We start from the raw sequence: 14,835 nt of genomic DNA on the forward strand, positions 1-14,835 counted from the left end.
TCCACATGAAGCCTGCTGGGTGATCTTGAGCTATTCACAGTTATCTCAAAACTCTCTCAAACCCACCTACCTCACAAGGTGCCTGTTGTTGTGGAGGGGAGGTGATTATAAGCCACTTTGAGACTTTTTGCAGCAGAGGAAAATGGGATATAAAAACCAATTCTTCATCATGTGTGATTTGGATTGGGGAACAAGGCTAGTAATAGTTGAATTCCCTCCCGTAGAAATAATGTTCTAATCTAATAGACAGTTAATTTGTAAGTTAAAACCCAAATTTTAAAACACTGAGGCAAGATATTCCATGTCTCATATTTCATGCATCCCAAGAATAATATCCCCTGACCTAGATAGCCTAGGCTTGCCTGGTCTTATAAGATGTCAGAAGCTGGATGGGAGATCACTAGGGAAGTTCAATGCAGAAGCAGATAATCACAGACCACCTTTTCACATCTCTTGTTTTCAAACCCTACAAGGTTGTCATACATGACTTAAAACTCAACAGAAGGGGGAAAAAGGAAAGAAAGGATACCATGCCAGATTAAACAACACTGAATTGGATCCAGTGGTACACAAGCGGAAAGAGATTCAGCACAGTTCTGCCAAAACAAGAGCATGTGCAACATCTTCCACTTCCTTCCCTATACATTATAGTGCCCAGAAATGGGTGACACAAGATTTTGTCCACGCAGAAGTGCAAGAGGGGATACAATAAATGTGACTTAGCACAATCAGTTACCGTGATCTTTTTCTTGTGTTTTGGTTTGCACAAGAGCTCTGAGGTAAACATAAATGTTGTGCTGAATCTGACGCACAAGTTTAAGTAATGAAGTCTAATAATCTAAGGACATATTAATTTCTTCTCAAAGGCATATGGAGCCGCTGTAGTGAGAATAATCTATCTTATCAATACATTATGATCAAAATGGAAATATCTAGACATAAAAAGTATGGCAGTAAGTAAAGGTATGCAACTAGGTTAGAGTATGTCCTCATGTCAGCTGATCACAGTCTGCCTACAATTTATCCACTAATATTTAAGCAGTGGGACATGTGGTAATCTTGAATAATGTATTTGTATTTCTACAGTGATACTATTACAAATATAGATAGCATCGATACTTACTGGAACTTCTCAGCAGAATTTTTACTAAGAGACAATCATGATGTAGCAGTGTTTCCAAAAGCAAGTTCCAATTACAATACGGCTGGGATAAGAGCAGTTTCAGTTGACCCCAAGCTGGCATTTCCTTGGCTGATGGAGTCCTTTCAAAATGTAAGATAAAGACAGAATAATGTAGTTAATTTATCTATGAAATTAATAGCCTTAAAGTGCAGATGTAATGCTAACTCCTTTAAATGTTAATTCCTCCCAGATCACTCTGAAAATGCTTTCATGGTTGCTTATTTTAAGGCTGCTCAGGGAAGGAATTACATTTAATCTCAACTAGCTAAAAGCAAATTAACATTTGGTAGACTGCCAAATTTATAACTGATACAAAGTAACCTCACTTATCTCTTTCATTGGGACCATGTATGCTCTTGTTTCATTAGGAAAAAAATGATTTTAATGCCTGAATACATATATTTTAGTTACATTTGTTTAGAATGGTTATAAAATAGTTGAAATTGTCTATAAAATGAATAAATAACAAATAGGGGGAAAGACTCATTAGTCACACTATAAGTGAGGCAAAATTATAGTCTCTAAAACGTGTTCCATCTATAAAACAGAAACACTTAGCGAGTTGAACCCGTAAATGGCTAGTTAAAGACCACTGCTAGAAACCACCATAAACTTGGGTCACCTTCTGGTCAATATAGTTCATGAAAGCTTATACTACAACAAGCATAAGCTTCAAAATGCTTTTGTTCCATCTTTTAAAATGCCACAAGACTCTTTGTCATTTTGGTCCAGCAGATTAACAAGGTTATCCCTGGAACATGGTGTGATACAGGCCTTGTTATATGGTACTGATATTAACTAATCTGCCTACGGAAAATTACAAAACATTCCAGCTTATGGGAACACATTATTCTGGGAAGCTCTTCCTATTGAAATTCATAAACTACCCGTCTCTTGGACAATTCCCTTTGGTCACCCTGATTATGTGGGGGAACTTTCCAGTAGATTGTGCTCCTACACGAATTCTTTACACAAAGGGAGAGAAAAATTAATTGTACCATTTTAGTTGAATTTGAAAGTAACCTCATTTGGATTCATATAAGAGGTTTCATTTCTTTGCCAGCAAGACATTACTGTGTAGTTTCAAAGTGTGGTGATTTGTGGTTCAAACATGAACTGACTAGAGAAATTCACTCATAGTTGCATCTCTGCTAGTAATATACATTGAATGTAAAGGCTTTTATCTTATATGGCTGAATTCTATGATTAATTGTCCAGTTTGAGATTTCTAACTGAAATGATAATGTTCAGGAAATTAGTCTTAGATCCTTTTTGTTACTACTTGCTGTTACAACTTCTCTTCATCATTGCATCAGCAGCATCTCCTGCCAATCCTTACCTGTGACAAAAGCCAGATCTTTAGATAGTTAGGTATTTCACCAATAATATTTAAATTAACTAATGGAGCACTGGGGGTAGTAATAAAACTTAACTGTCATTGACCAGATGGGCTGTTATTGCCTTTCAGTATATTTACTGGTTCTTGGCTCTTACAGCGTCATGCAAATTGAAATGTACAATGACATTATTCACTCAGAGGGGAAATAGAGTCCTGTAGAAATTCCCTGCAGTCAGGATGGTAACACCAGTAAAGACACTGAAAAGTTTCATATTGGACATATGGAGAGGCATATGTTCTCTCATTCTCCAATCTCATGTAGTTGTGAACACAAGGCTAACCACATGAAGAGGCAAAAGGTGAACTATATATAAATATGGTACATAGAAATGTTCCGTTCTGTAATAAGAAAAGAGCAAGTGATGATTTGCATCAACTCCCACAAAACTAGTGCAATTTGAGGACGTTATTATAATTTGATACCTCATAGATGAGCTATTGGCAGCCTCACTTTCTGCAAATCATTTGTAACAAGGCATAGATACCCTTCTGTGGTATTACTGAACTGTACAAGGGCCACAGAGAAATCACTCACATAACATACCCATAAAACTACTGTGCGTCTGTTATGCTTGAACTGAAATCTTCCAATGGAACGTAGGACAGGGTTCTTATAGTGCAGCCCAAAATGCAATACTCTTCTAAGCCCATTGACTAAAAGGGTGTAACTACACTTAGGGTTGCCCTGGCACCAAATAAAGATCAATATTAATCATCACTCCATTTAATTCTAAACATGGTACCATCTGTGGACACTCAAATCCAGCAACTGGAGTCATGGATAGATAAGACAGATCTTTATACAAATGTGACAAAAAATCCAGGTTTGCAGAAAAATCTGAAATCTTTAAAAAATACATTGTGGGGATTAAATCCACCAAAAATGATGGAGGCAACCCTTGTGGCTTTTAACAAACTACTGTCCTCAGTGGCTGTTGTCCGGCAACTGCCAAAGCATTGCCAGCCTTCAAGACTTGGTTTCTGCCATAAAAGTCAGGGGGACAAGGCCCTTTCCAGGGCTCTTTAGGCCTTTGAGGAAGGAATCAGGGCTAGCAACCACCAGGTGACTTGCATGGTTACATGCGATTACAGGGGCTACCAGAGTGACAGAAAGAAGAAATGGGGAGGGTATTACAGGGGGCGGGGGGATGTGACATGCCCTTACAAGTCTTGCAGGTTTCCCACTGCGTAAGTGCACCTAGCTCTGCCAATGACTGGCAGTGCACAACTTGGTCAAAGTTTTCCCAAGGAAAGGCTATCAGAGGGAGGAATGGGATGACTCAGATATTGGCTGGTGTGTGGGAAGGAGAGAAGTAAAAAGAAAAAGGGGAAAGGCTATGGGAAGTTTCAGAAAAACAAAACAGGAAGCAGTGGGGGAGAGGGAAATTAAATGCTTCTTGCAGGTCTCCTGCTTGTTTAAGCCAGTTACTGATTAGTAAAAGTATTGGTTTTGTTGCAATATAAAATGAAACCATTAAAAATAAAAGTTCCTGAAATACTACAAAGGCTAGCACAATTATTATGGATTAGAGCCTATTATATGCAATCCTGAACATAGTTATTCCCAAAGTCCACTGAAATGAACTGTGTTTAGAACTGCTCTGGTAATGAAAGGGCATTCAGATGATCTCTAATGCTTATTTGGTTGCAACATGTCTTTGTTCAAGGTCAATTCAGAGCTGTACTGATTATCAGTAATGCTAATCCACCGTCATATTGCACTGAAGGTTATCATTCTGGCTGAGATATTGTACAGCATTATCATCTTCCATGCAAGAAACAAATACCTATGAATTTGGAACCAGAGGAATTTAATAAAATACAAGTTAAAAATATACTTTTTTTTCCAGAAAAATATGAAAAATTACAGCGATTAGTTCCAACAAATGAAAGTCACTGGGGGAAAGGCACACTCCAAAATGTTGTGAGAAGCAAAAATACGCTGTAAAATGGATGTGGGAGGACTTCTGGTCCAAAATTATAAAGGGAATGACAGTACAGCTGATAGCATATGTCTCATATGTAAATTGTTATTACACTTATTTAAATAGCAAGAAAATTATTCATTTGCAGTAAGCTCTAAAAATACCAAATCTGAAAATCACAATGAAAAGAAAGTGTTTTCCAGAATTATGTAGCCTATCCTATCCCACTGTAACTACTTTTTCAAATAAAGTTTTACATATTTTCTTTATACAACAAAATATTATACCAAGGGTCAGTAACCTTTTAAAATTAAAGAACTAAATTGCATCAATAGGTGGTCAAGGAACAGCATAAGGAAGCAACCACACAGCCCAGAATCCCACAATAACCAGTTGAAGCCTTCAACAATACGTAAGAAAGCAAATTTGCATAACTGAAAATACCCTATTTAGTAATTCATAGTTTCTTCGGCCACACTGGTTGTTGTGAGTCCTTTAATAGGATGACAGTGTCTCCCAATAAACAATAAATATACACAGAAGCAGCCTGTATGATTGCTTTAGTCAGCTTTAAGTCTGCATGTGGTGTAGCCAACCTGAGGCCTGTAGCAGTGTGGAAGGTGAGAGAGATGGTCTTTCTCCTGGAATGCTGCCCTGTAAGACCTGGCATAACAGTGCCCTGAAACGTAGGAGTCTGTTTCAGAAACTCCATATTGGGACTGCCTGGCAAGAGTGCCTCAAGGGCTCCCCCCCCCCCACACACACACACAGCTTCATGCCTGGCCCATACTCAGGAATTAACATTTGAATATGGAAAACAGCACACCCAGTTCTCTTTTGTCTATATTTGTTAAACTTTTCCTGTGACTCAATCCCTTGTGACCATCTTATATTGTAATGGCCATTAAGGGTCATTACCTGTTTTGTCCAACACCTGGCAAAATCCCATCAAAGATAATGGGTCAGCCATCAGCTCAATGGTCTGATACTCAAGACCATTACCTCACACGGAACTGCAGGAAGAATCTGTTGTTCAAGGATTTCCTTGCCCCAAAACATGCTTTTCCCTATAAAAAGCATGTCTCAGACCCCAGTCAGTGGTTCAATATTATAATGCCACTATGACGGTCTGCAATATTGTTATCCGGAGCCTAGCCATTAGGTCTCTGTTTCCTGGACACCCACTACAAGACTGGTAATATAATCTTTGATATCCCATCCCTTCTTTCTCTATATCCAAAACCTGTCTTTCACCTCTAAATTATATCCTAGGAACCCTTGAATGCATGTGGTTTATCCCAGTAACTGAGAGAGAGAGAGAGAGAGAGAGAGAGAGAGAGAGAGAGAGAGAGAGAGAGTGTGTGTGTGTGTGTGTGTGTGTGTGTTCATACAGAACATATAATATCATAAAATTCTGTCCATTTCTTCACATTTGATTTAAAATATTTATTAATGTATTCTAGAAATAAAAATATCAGTGTGCAACAAGGAATATAACCATTTCCATCCTACAACATCGCCTGGAGATACTCACTTAAGGAATGAAGGAGAAAATTCTGTTATGCCGGATAACCAGTATAATGATTGGTTAGGAGGAGGTTCCAAAAGAAGTGAGGGAAAGGAATGATCAAAATTGCTCTGAAATGTTCTGGAAAATAAAAGTAATTCAGAATGGTAAAACATTATGTTTAACAACAAACACTGAAAAAGAAAAAAAAGACTGAAACACTTTGGTCAAAAGAGCTTGTTATTCAAACAAAAGGTCAGCTCGCATAAGGATGGGGGGGGAGATGTTTGATTTTCAGTAGTTTCTCTGACAGTCTCAGTTTCATGTACCCCATCATATCATTACAGAATAGCTCCCTATCCTTTAGGAATGGGCATTGGAAAGAACCATGAAGAAAGAGACAACCTTTTACAAACTCCCTGGAATGCCCCCACCACGCCTCCGCCGTGGCTCCACTCAGGGTGTCACCCCCCGCCCTGTTGGCACTATGCCACCGTATTATACAAACTCCATCATTTCAAGCTGAAGCTTGTTGTAAAAACAATACATTATTCCTACGATTTAAAGAATCATCTACACATTGTTAAATTTTTACTGTATATTACAATGATCCCCCAAATGTTTATGACAAGCAGCAAAGTCTAACAAAATAGTACTAAGTTCTTACAGCTATTTCTGAATAAATTTGGGAGCATGAATCTTTGTTTGTCATGCAATCTTGGACTTCAAATTAAATAATTATTTTATTTATTTAAATATTTATATGTTGTCTTTCCACCCAACTTAAGATCCTCAAGGCAGCAAACAATCAAAAACATTAAAATGTTTAAATTGCATGTAAATGAAACAAATTTGAAAAACACATCTTTGAAATTTGGGCAGAAAAAAAGGAGTACCATTCACTGAAGGGACTGAAAGCTAAGATGGTAGAGAAGTGCACTTTATACAGGCAACCCACTACCCTTTAAGTGCAACAGATAATCACTATTCAAAGGGAAAGACTCAGGTGTCCAGACGACCAGAGAATGAATCTAAACTATTTAGAAGATTAGAATTTCCTGGAAGAGGGACATCTGGAGGATAAAAAGACTTGGACAACCCTATGGACTAGTCTAATGACTCTCCAAGTATAATCAGAGGTCCTGAATTGGAAAGGTAGGCCAAGCATCACCAATCCCTCATCTGGCAATGGTTCTGAAGCCACATCAAAGCTGATAAGACAGGGAGACATGTCATCATCTCAGATGATTGAATTCAGACCAGTGGCAAAGCTGCAATGGGGCAGAGGGAGCGCCACAACCCAGGCACATGCCATTGACATCACATGGGGGTGTAAAATTACCCCCAGACCCTCCTCCCAAGGGCGGGGCATAAGGGGCGTGAGTAGGGCATGAGGTACGCCCAGGTCATGCTCCGGGCGCAGTTTCCTCTCCCTCTGTCCCTGATTCATACCCAATGTAAAGGAGGTGGAGGAAGGTCAGTGCCAAGGGCAAGAGGTTGGTTCCGACACTGAAGCCACAGGAAAAGTGCCTTGTTGTTTTCACTGGTCAGATAGTAGTGGATCTATTGAGATTGACGAGGTCCCCAATTGTATGGAACCAAAAGGTCACCTGGAGTCCTTGGAGTCATTTGGCAGGAGGGTCTATGGCAGACCAAGATGGAGATATTTCAACAACCTCTTCATTGGAAGATAGAGACATTGTGGATAGCCCAAGAGTTGAAAAAAGGATACAAAGGTGCTGAGGTGGCAGCAGTTCCAGCCTCGAAAGGGAAGTATGAGAAGTTTTGTGATTAAACTTAGACTCTTTCAATGGAGGTAATTCCAAAGAACTATGTGAAATTGATGGTTGCCTCAGTTCAGAGAATGGTCCTAACTCTGACACCAAACTTAAGGACACTGAATCTGAAGAAGGAATGTGGGCCCTCTGCTCTGGTTCCAACCCTTTATGAGAGGGTTGGTCTTTGTCCAGAGGTCTTTGTCCAGAAGTCCTCTCCCACAGAAATGCCTTCAGCAGGGCACAAATGCTTTCTGGGCCCTCAGAGTGAATTGCTTGCACAGGGACTTACCAAGACATTGAAGGCAGTAGTTGTGATTGTTGGACTGGACCATTTTAAGCCTGCATTCTGAACATTTCTTGAACAAGTTCATTTTTCTCTTTTGGAGGGGAAGGTAAGAAGGCATTCCCCCAGAACTCGGCCAAAGTTGTGAATAAACCTTGGCAACAACATGAATGAACCAAAAAAACCCCTTTTTCTTTTATTTTTTAGCGAAGGTGCGAATGGACAAAAGGGAAAAGAAAATACTGACCAGAAAAGTGGTGAAGCTGTTAAAGTAACTTAGAAGAGTTGAAGAGGAGTCTCATGTATCCATGGAGGCAAAGACAGGACTAAGGAAAGGAGTGTTCTACCCACCTGCATTACATGCCAATTTGAGTGGGAAAACTTCAGCTTGCATTGAACAGAGGGGGACCACTCTGAACCTTCTAAAGAGAGCTACAAAGCTTTAGAATTGATCTCTGTGGCAGGCCTGCACAAGCCGATTCCCATGTGGAACTGTACAGAAGCCATGAAGATGAACCTTTATTACTGTCAATACAGCAATTTAAAGAATTGATGTTCCCCTAACCACAGGAGCTAAGCTGTTGCAGTAGAAATGTTGCAGTGGAAAAAACTGTAGTTAAGCCAGTCCAACTTGCAAAGCTAACACAGTAGGTGGGAAGGTCATTTATACTTATTTCCCTTTCTGAGTGCATCCCGCACCAATGTCACAACCCATGTTGTTCCCAAAAATCGCTAGCATTCAGAAAAGGCTACAAGCAGGACTTGGTAAACAGCAATAAAAAGGAGAAGACAGAAAAAACACTTTTGAAAACTGACGCCATTTGCAGTAGTGAAGAATAACATCCAATACCTTTTGCACACTGTAAGAAATAGAGAAAGCCCCGATAAAACAAAAACAAATCTCTCCTTTAAAAATGTGCATTAGGAACATGCCATATCAACTAGGTGATTAATGAACCTGGATGAACAGTACAAATTAGATACAATGCTTCAGAATTCTCTGAGTGTACATGAAAAAACCTTTAAAGCCAGGATTTAAGACTGGATGAAAACAATCGAACCAAATTTCTAAAACCATTTTGAAACTGGGATAAATTTTAAAGAAGCCTCTTAAAAACTTAACAATTTATTAACCTATATCAGATAAACGATCTAAAGAATAATGCCAAGAACTTGTTTGGATTAGTAGATCTCTGTGACTGGTGCTAGCAATGAAAATATTAATAGTAGCTCTATAAGTTTAATTTTTCTGAGTATGCTAATTGAATCATAACTATAGATACTTCTAGTGCAATCCCAAATGGAGTCACAACTCTCTAATCCCATTCAGTTCAATGGAGTTTGAAGGGTGCAACTGTGTTTAGCATAGCACTGTTTATGTATAAAATATGCTATAGCAGCTGCCTCTAGTCTCAAAGCTGGGGAAAGCATCTGTGAGAATATTTGATACCAATACAAAATTCTGCGCTGGAGCTGTGTTATTCCTCTGCAGTATTTGACAGGGTGAGAACTGATCTTGTAAATCTCACTGCTGGTGTGAAATGATGAATGCTTAAATAAGAAATCCTAATAATGTTTAATTGTAGGACTTGAAGAATTTGGTGTTAGAAAGACTCTTAAATTCAGTACATATCAGGCTATGTATGTTCCAACTGATTTGTTTTTGAAAACACAAAAATACCTTTATAGGCGAAGCTATAATGAATTATGTAAAAAACTAGAATAATTAATAAGGAGAAATTTATAAAAAGTGAAATTTTCAAGGCACATTAAGAAGCAAACCTATAATGATATAATGAAAAGATAAAGAATGACGGGAAACTAATATTGGACAGTACAGTTCAGACACTTATCTCACCTATGTTTTATTGCCGCCCTGAGCCCTACGAGGGAGGGTGGGATATAAATAAAATAATAAAATAAAAAATAAAATAAAATTGATTCAGAGTGTTTTACAGAATATAAATGTAAGAACAAGACATGTTGATCGTGCCGGAAATTTGGTAATAACGGTTATGACCTAGAAAAGTGCAATTAACAAACAGAAATATCATTGGAATACCACTATTTATGGACAAAGTTTTAAAAAATAAAAAATTAAGTATAATGTGAAATTTTTGATTTTTTTCTAAAAAATTAGAATTGTCCATTTGTTACTGGAATGTAGCAGTCAAGGATTGTGAGGTTTCAAAATTTTAGTTCATTAATATATGATGCCTAGGTCATGAATGAAAATGGTTCTCCTCTCCTCAAAAGTGATAGATCCAAATAATTTCCTGAACACTCTGGGGAAGCTTCCTGCTGACACAGTAGGTAATTCAGACAATGCCCTGGTAGACCTCTGGAATCAAGAAGCCACACAGGCAACAGACACAAGTGCTCCTAAACATTCTTTCCCATGCACAAGGGCCCATTCATCTTCCTTTGTCTTTGAAGAGAAAGTCGCAAAGAAGTGGCAGAGATTGTATCTGAAGTGACTGTGGAAGAAAACGCATAGCCAAGCTGACAGAACACAAACTAGAAACCAATTTTGTGTCCATTGTGTGGGTAGTATGCCAGCAAAGACATTTGAGTTAATGCAATCAGAGAATGAGACAGAATACTTAGAGATGTGAGACCTACCACTTGTCCACTTATTACATGACCACAGTGGCTTGGAAAGACTCCCAGGAAGGATCTGCCTCACAAATTGAAAGATCAGTGCCTCCATTTTCAAAAGATGTTGTGGCAAACTTTAAACTTGGCAAATATAATTTGGAGAAGAGGTGGGTTCTCAACTTTAGGTGTTTCTGAACCAGAGAGTTTACCTAACCTTTATAATCTTTCTTCTGACCTTGGCAGGGTTCTCAAAGTTCCTCCGGTCCTCTGATTAATTATTTGTGTTAGACAACTATCAGGGAGAGCATGCCCGGACTTCTCTGTGACTTTCAATACCTTCAGCAATGACATTATTTTTAATTAGCTAGGATGGGTCTAGTCCTCCTTAGGGGGCAGATCCTAGAAGGTGGTCTGAAAAAGTGTTGTTGTGCCCCATGGCAATTAGCCTGTGAGTACTACAGGATTCTGTTCTGTCTCCCCGGTGCTTAACATTTATATGGAACCATTGGAAGAGGCATATGGAGAGTGAAGTGCGTGAGTACCAGTTAGATTCCAGTGGGTCAGGATACTTTAATCCAGTGTCTAAAATCAGTGAGTGGATGGATGTGGGCAAACATCCTGAAAATCCAGAGAGGACAAATGCTCTAGATATGAAGGAACTGATATGTACTGGATGGTGTTGTATTTATTTATTTTTTATTTTTATTTATGTTTCAAATTTCTATCCCGCCCCGTCCCCGAAGGGCTCTGGGCGGCGCACAACATATAATGGATACAATCATAAAATATCATAAATAAACTAAAACTTATAAAAGCAGCGAAACTAACTACACATTAACATTTAAAATGTGAAATGAGTAAAAGCACAAGTATAGGTATAGGTGGCGCCCGACACCTAATATCAAATACTTCCCCCTAGAGATAAAAGGCGTCCGGACTTCAATTTTAAAAAACCTACCCCCACATGGGGATGGCTTAGGACCCCCCCCAATATGAGGGACCCTGATGTAACTCGCCCTAGGGGGGGCAGGGGCAGGCAAGGGGCACCATGTCAGCAGCTGGACACTCCAAAGGCCCGGTGGAACAACACAGTTCTTACAGGCCCTGCGTGAGACTCACTCCAGGTCCCTGCAGGGCCCGACAGCTGGAGGAAGGGTGTTCCACCAGGCCGGGAGCCAGTGCCGTAAAGCGTCCTGGCCCAGCGTGGAGTGCCAGCCGCCCTCATAGAGGGGCCTGGGGCCACCAGTAGAGTTGGCCTCTGCAGAGGCCGCTAGAGGCCGAAGTTGGGGATTATATGGGGTGATGCGGTCCCGGAAGTGCACGAGGGTCCCAGCCGCCGCGAAAGCCTTAAAGGTCAAAACCCACACCTTGAAGATGATCTCGGAATTCAACCGGAGGCCAATGCAGCTGCTCGCTAACACAGGCTGGATGTGTGTTCTCTGAAGGCGCCTCCCTGTGAGCAGGCGTGCGCTGTAAGCGTTTATTCGCGATGTTCAGACCAGTTTTAACTTCCGGAATCAAACGCATGAGAAGGTCCCGCATTGCACAGCTGAGGAGTTACATAATAGTCCAGCCTGGGAGGTGACCGTTGCATGGATCCACAGTGGCCAGGATCCGGCCTGGGAGAGGGAAGGGGAGCCAACCTTGGCGGGCCTGGCGAAGATGTGAAAAAATGCAGTCCGGGTTGTATGGAGCCACCTGGGTCTCCATTGAGAGAGATCGAATCTAGGTGGACCCCCCAGACTCTCTGCGTAACAGAGAGAGAGAGTCGACGCCTAATGAGACCCCCTTCCACACCAGCTGACTGTGGAAATCCCTAACCTCACCCCTGCGGTCTAGCGCCAGAGGATCTCCGTCTTCGATGGATTCAGTTGCAACCTGCTCTGCTGCAAACCAACCAGCTACCGCCTTCCAAACAATGCTGGAGAGCCGCAGGGGCGGCAAACCGCTCCCCCCCTCCATCATCAACAGAATGAGCTGGAGTGTCATCCAGCATATTGATGGCAGATCCAGCCCAAAAGCTCCGCGACCAACCTGGAGCAAGTGGTCGCATATAGATGTTAAATAATAGCTGATATACTTAGCGCTCCCTGCGGTAATTCCCGCACTGAAGCGGGAAGACACCTCCGGAGGCTTTCATCCCCAAGCATCTTCACAATTTTGCTGACCTCCCGGTCCCGGAGAAACTGGGGCAATCCACTGAAGCTGACGAGTGCCCCGCATGCGACTCGAAGCGGCCAGGCTGCAGGGTCAGAAGGTCGCGTGATCGGCATCATATCAAACGCCAAGCGTAAGATCTAACAAAACCAGCAGCCGCCGATCCGCCCCGGTCGAAAAGCGTTGGGCATAACGGAGCGCGGCCTCGTGATGGCATGACAAAGATGCGGTCTCTGTCCCATGCCCAGCACGGAAGCCGGACTGGAAGGGGTCGAAAGTCGATCGCGTCAATCCAGGAAACCCTGAAGCTGCTCCAACACCACTCTCTCAATTACCTTCCCCAGAAACGAAGATTCGAGACGGGGCGGTACGATTGGCCAGATCTGACCCTGATTGATCTAACGATGGTCTTTTCAAGAGTGGGCGGACTCACTGCCTCCCTTCAACCCATCCGGAAGAGACCCCTTGCTCAAGGGAGCCATTGATGATGTTCAACAGATGGGGGGTGCGTAGGCCCGCCTCGGCAAGCTTTTATGCAAGCTTCAGGAGGGGCACGGATCCAGAAGGGACAGGTAAGTAGGTCTAACAGCAGCCAAGGCCCTGTCAACAGCGGCTTCGAGAGCAGGGAGAACTGGAGCCAGACTTGGGCCCGGGAAGACGGCAAGGGAGCCTCCAGAAGTTCACTAATTGTAGATAACGAGGGCGTGGAAAGGTTCCGCGAAGCAACGTGGACTTTTATCTGCAAAAAAGCTGCATGAATGCCTCTACAGCTAATAGCCAATGCGATGATTTAGTAGACCCTTCCGATAAAGGAGGTCAAAGACCGAATGCTATAACGAAATAATTCGGCGCTTCGGTGCGGAGCTAGCAGACGCCTAGCAGAGAGGGAGGAGAGAAGAAAGCCCTCTTCGGCCTCCTTCCGTTTGCCATCTCATAGGCCTTCATAAACGCCCTATAAAGATGTTCGGCGCAGCCGCCGCCATTGCGAGATTTCTGCGCACACTCGCTTCTAGTCGCCTAAGCATCCGGCTTTCATATGGGCAGCTCCTCGGTATACCAAGGAGCCTGCTTCGAACACGGGGGCGAAGAGGACGCCGAGGGAGCAACAATCTCGATGGCATCGAGAATGCCGGAGTTCTCCAGTCCTCCACCTGCTCTACATCGAGGTGTGCCGGGCGGGTTCAGGGTCCCGCAGAGCATTCAGGAAACCAATCGGATCCATAGAGTGCTCCGCTGGCGTGGCGATACATCCAGCCCTCGCCTTACAGGACGGGTTTGGCGTGGCAGGGGCCATCCGGAACCTTCAAGGCGTAATACTGGTCAGGACCATGGCATCTTCTATCCGTGAAGAGTTGCGATATGACCATATTAACCCCCAAACCGAAGACCAAATCCAGCGTGGTGGCCGATACCTTCATGAGTGGGGCCAGAACGTACCAAGCGAGGAGGCTCTAGTGCCGCCATGGATGACACACCCAGGTCCAAGCAGCCACTTTCGTACATGAGGCTGTGCTTCGGCATGGACATTAAAGTCCCCCAGAACAATAAAAGACTGAGGGAAACCGCGAATGCCCAGTCGCGGCCACCACCTCCAGCAAAGCCGCAGCAGGCTGTCCCCTGGTAGCGCTTAGGGCGACCGGGTACACCAGGAGGACCGCCATCCTCTTACCACGGCCAACCACTCCTAGGCCCGACACACTCACATGCCGCAATCTCTCTGGGATGGGGGCCACCCTGAAGGGAGATGGAATCACGGATGAACATCGCCACACCTCCCCCCCCCCCGGCCCTGTGCGTTCGTGGCTGGTGGAGACGCATCGCGAACCCGGGTGGCGTGATTCTTACGCTTAAGGCTGCACGGCTTTCACCCCTCACGCATCTCCAGTGTTTCAAGTGCGATACAAGCCAGGTCCATCTGTTGGGCTTCAAGATAATCTCTCGAGCACAGCCGTGTTGCCTTATTGTTGGATGGACTCTGGCATTTGATCAGCACATTCCAGCTTGA

The 14,835-nt window shown here is 42.7% G+C and overlaps 1 protein-coding gene across 3 annotated transcripts in view; it reads right to left on the bottom strand.

The window, feature by feature from the left end:
• The window catches only part of KIAA0825 (KIAA0825 ortholog), a 251,024-nt gene that overhangs the window by 155,405 nt on the left and 80,784 nt on the right, over positions 1-14,835 (bottom strand). For all 3 annotated transcript variants that reach the window (XM_048503736.1, XM_048503735.1, XM_048503737.1), the window contains 2 exons: positions 6,042-6,155; positions 1,124-1,263 (listed from right to left, as the gene is read on the bottom strand). In XM_048503736.1, coding sequence (XP_048359693.1) covers positions 1,124-1,263; positions 6,042-6,155 — 254 coding nt within the window. The remainder of the gene's footprint in view (positions 1-1,123; positions 1,264-6,041; positions 6,156-14,835) is intronic.

Source organism: Sphaerodactylus townsendi, linkage group LG07, assembly GCF_021028975.2.
Source record: "Sphaerodactylus townsendi isolate TG3544 linkage group LG07, MPM_Stown_v2.3, whole genome shotgun sequence".
NCBI lineage: Eukaryota > Metazoa > Chordata > Lepidosauria > Squamata > Sphaerodactylidae > Sphaerodactylus > Sphaerodactylus townsendi.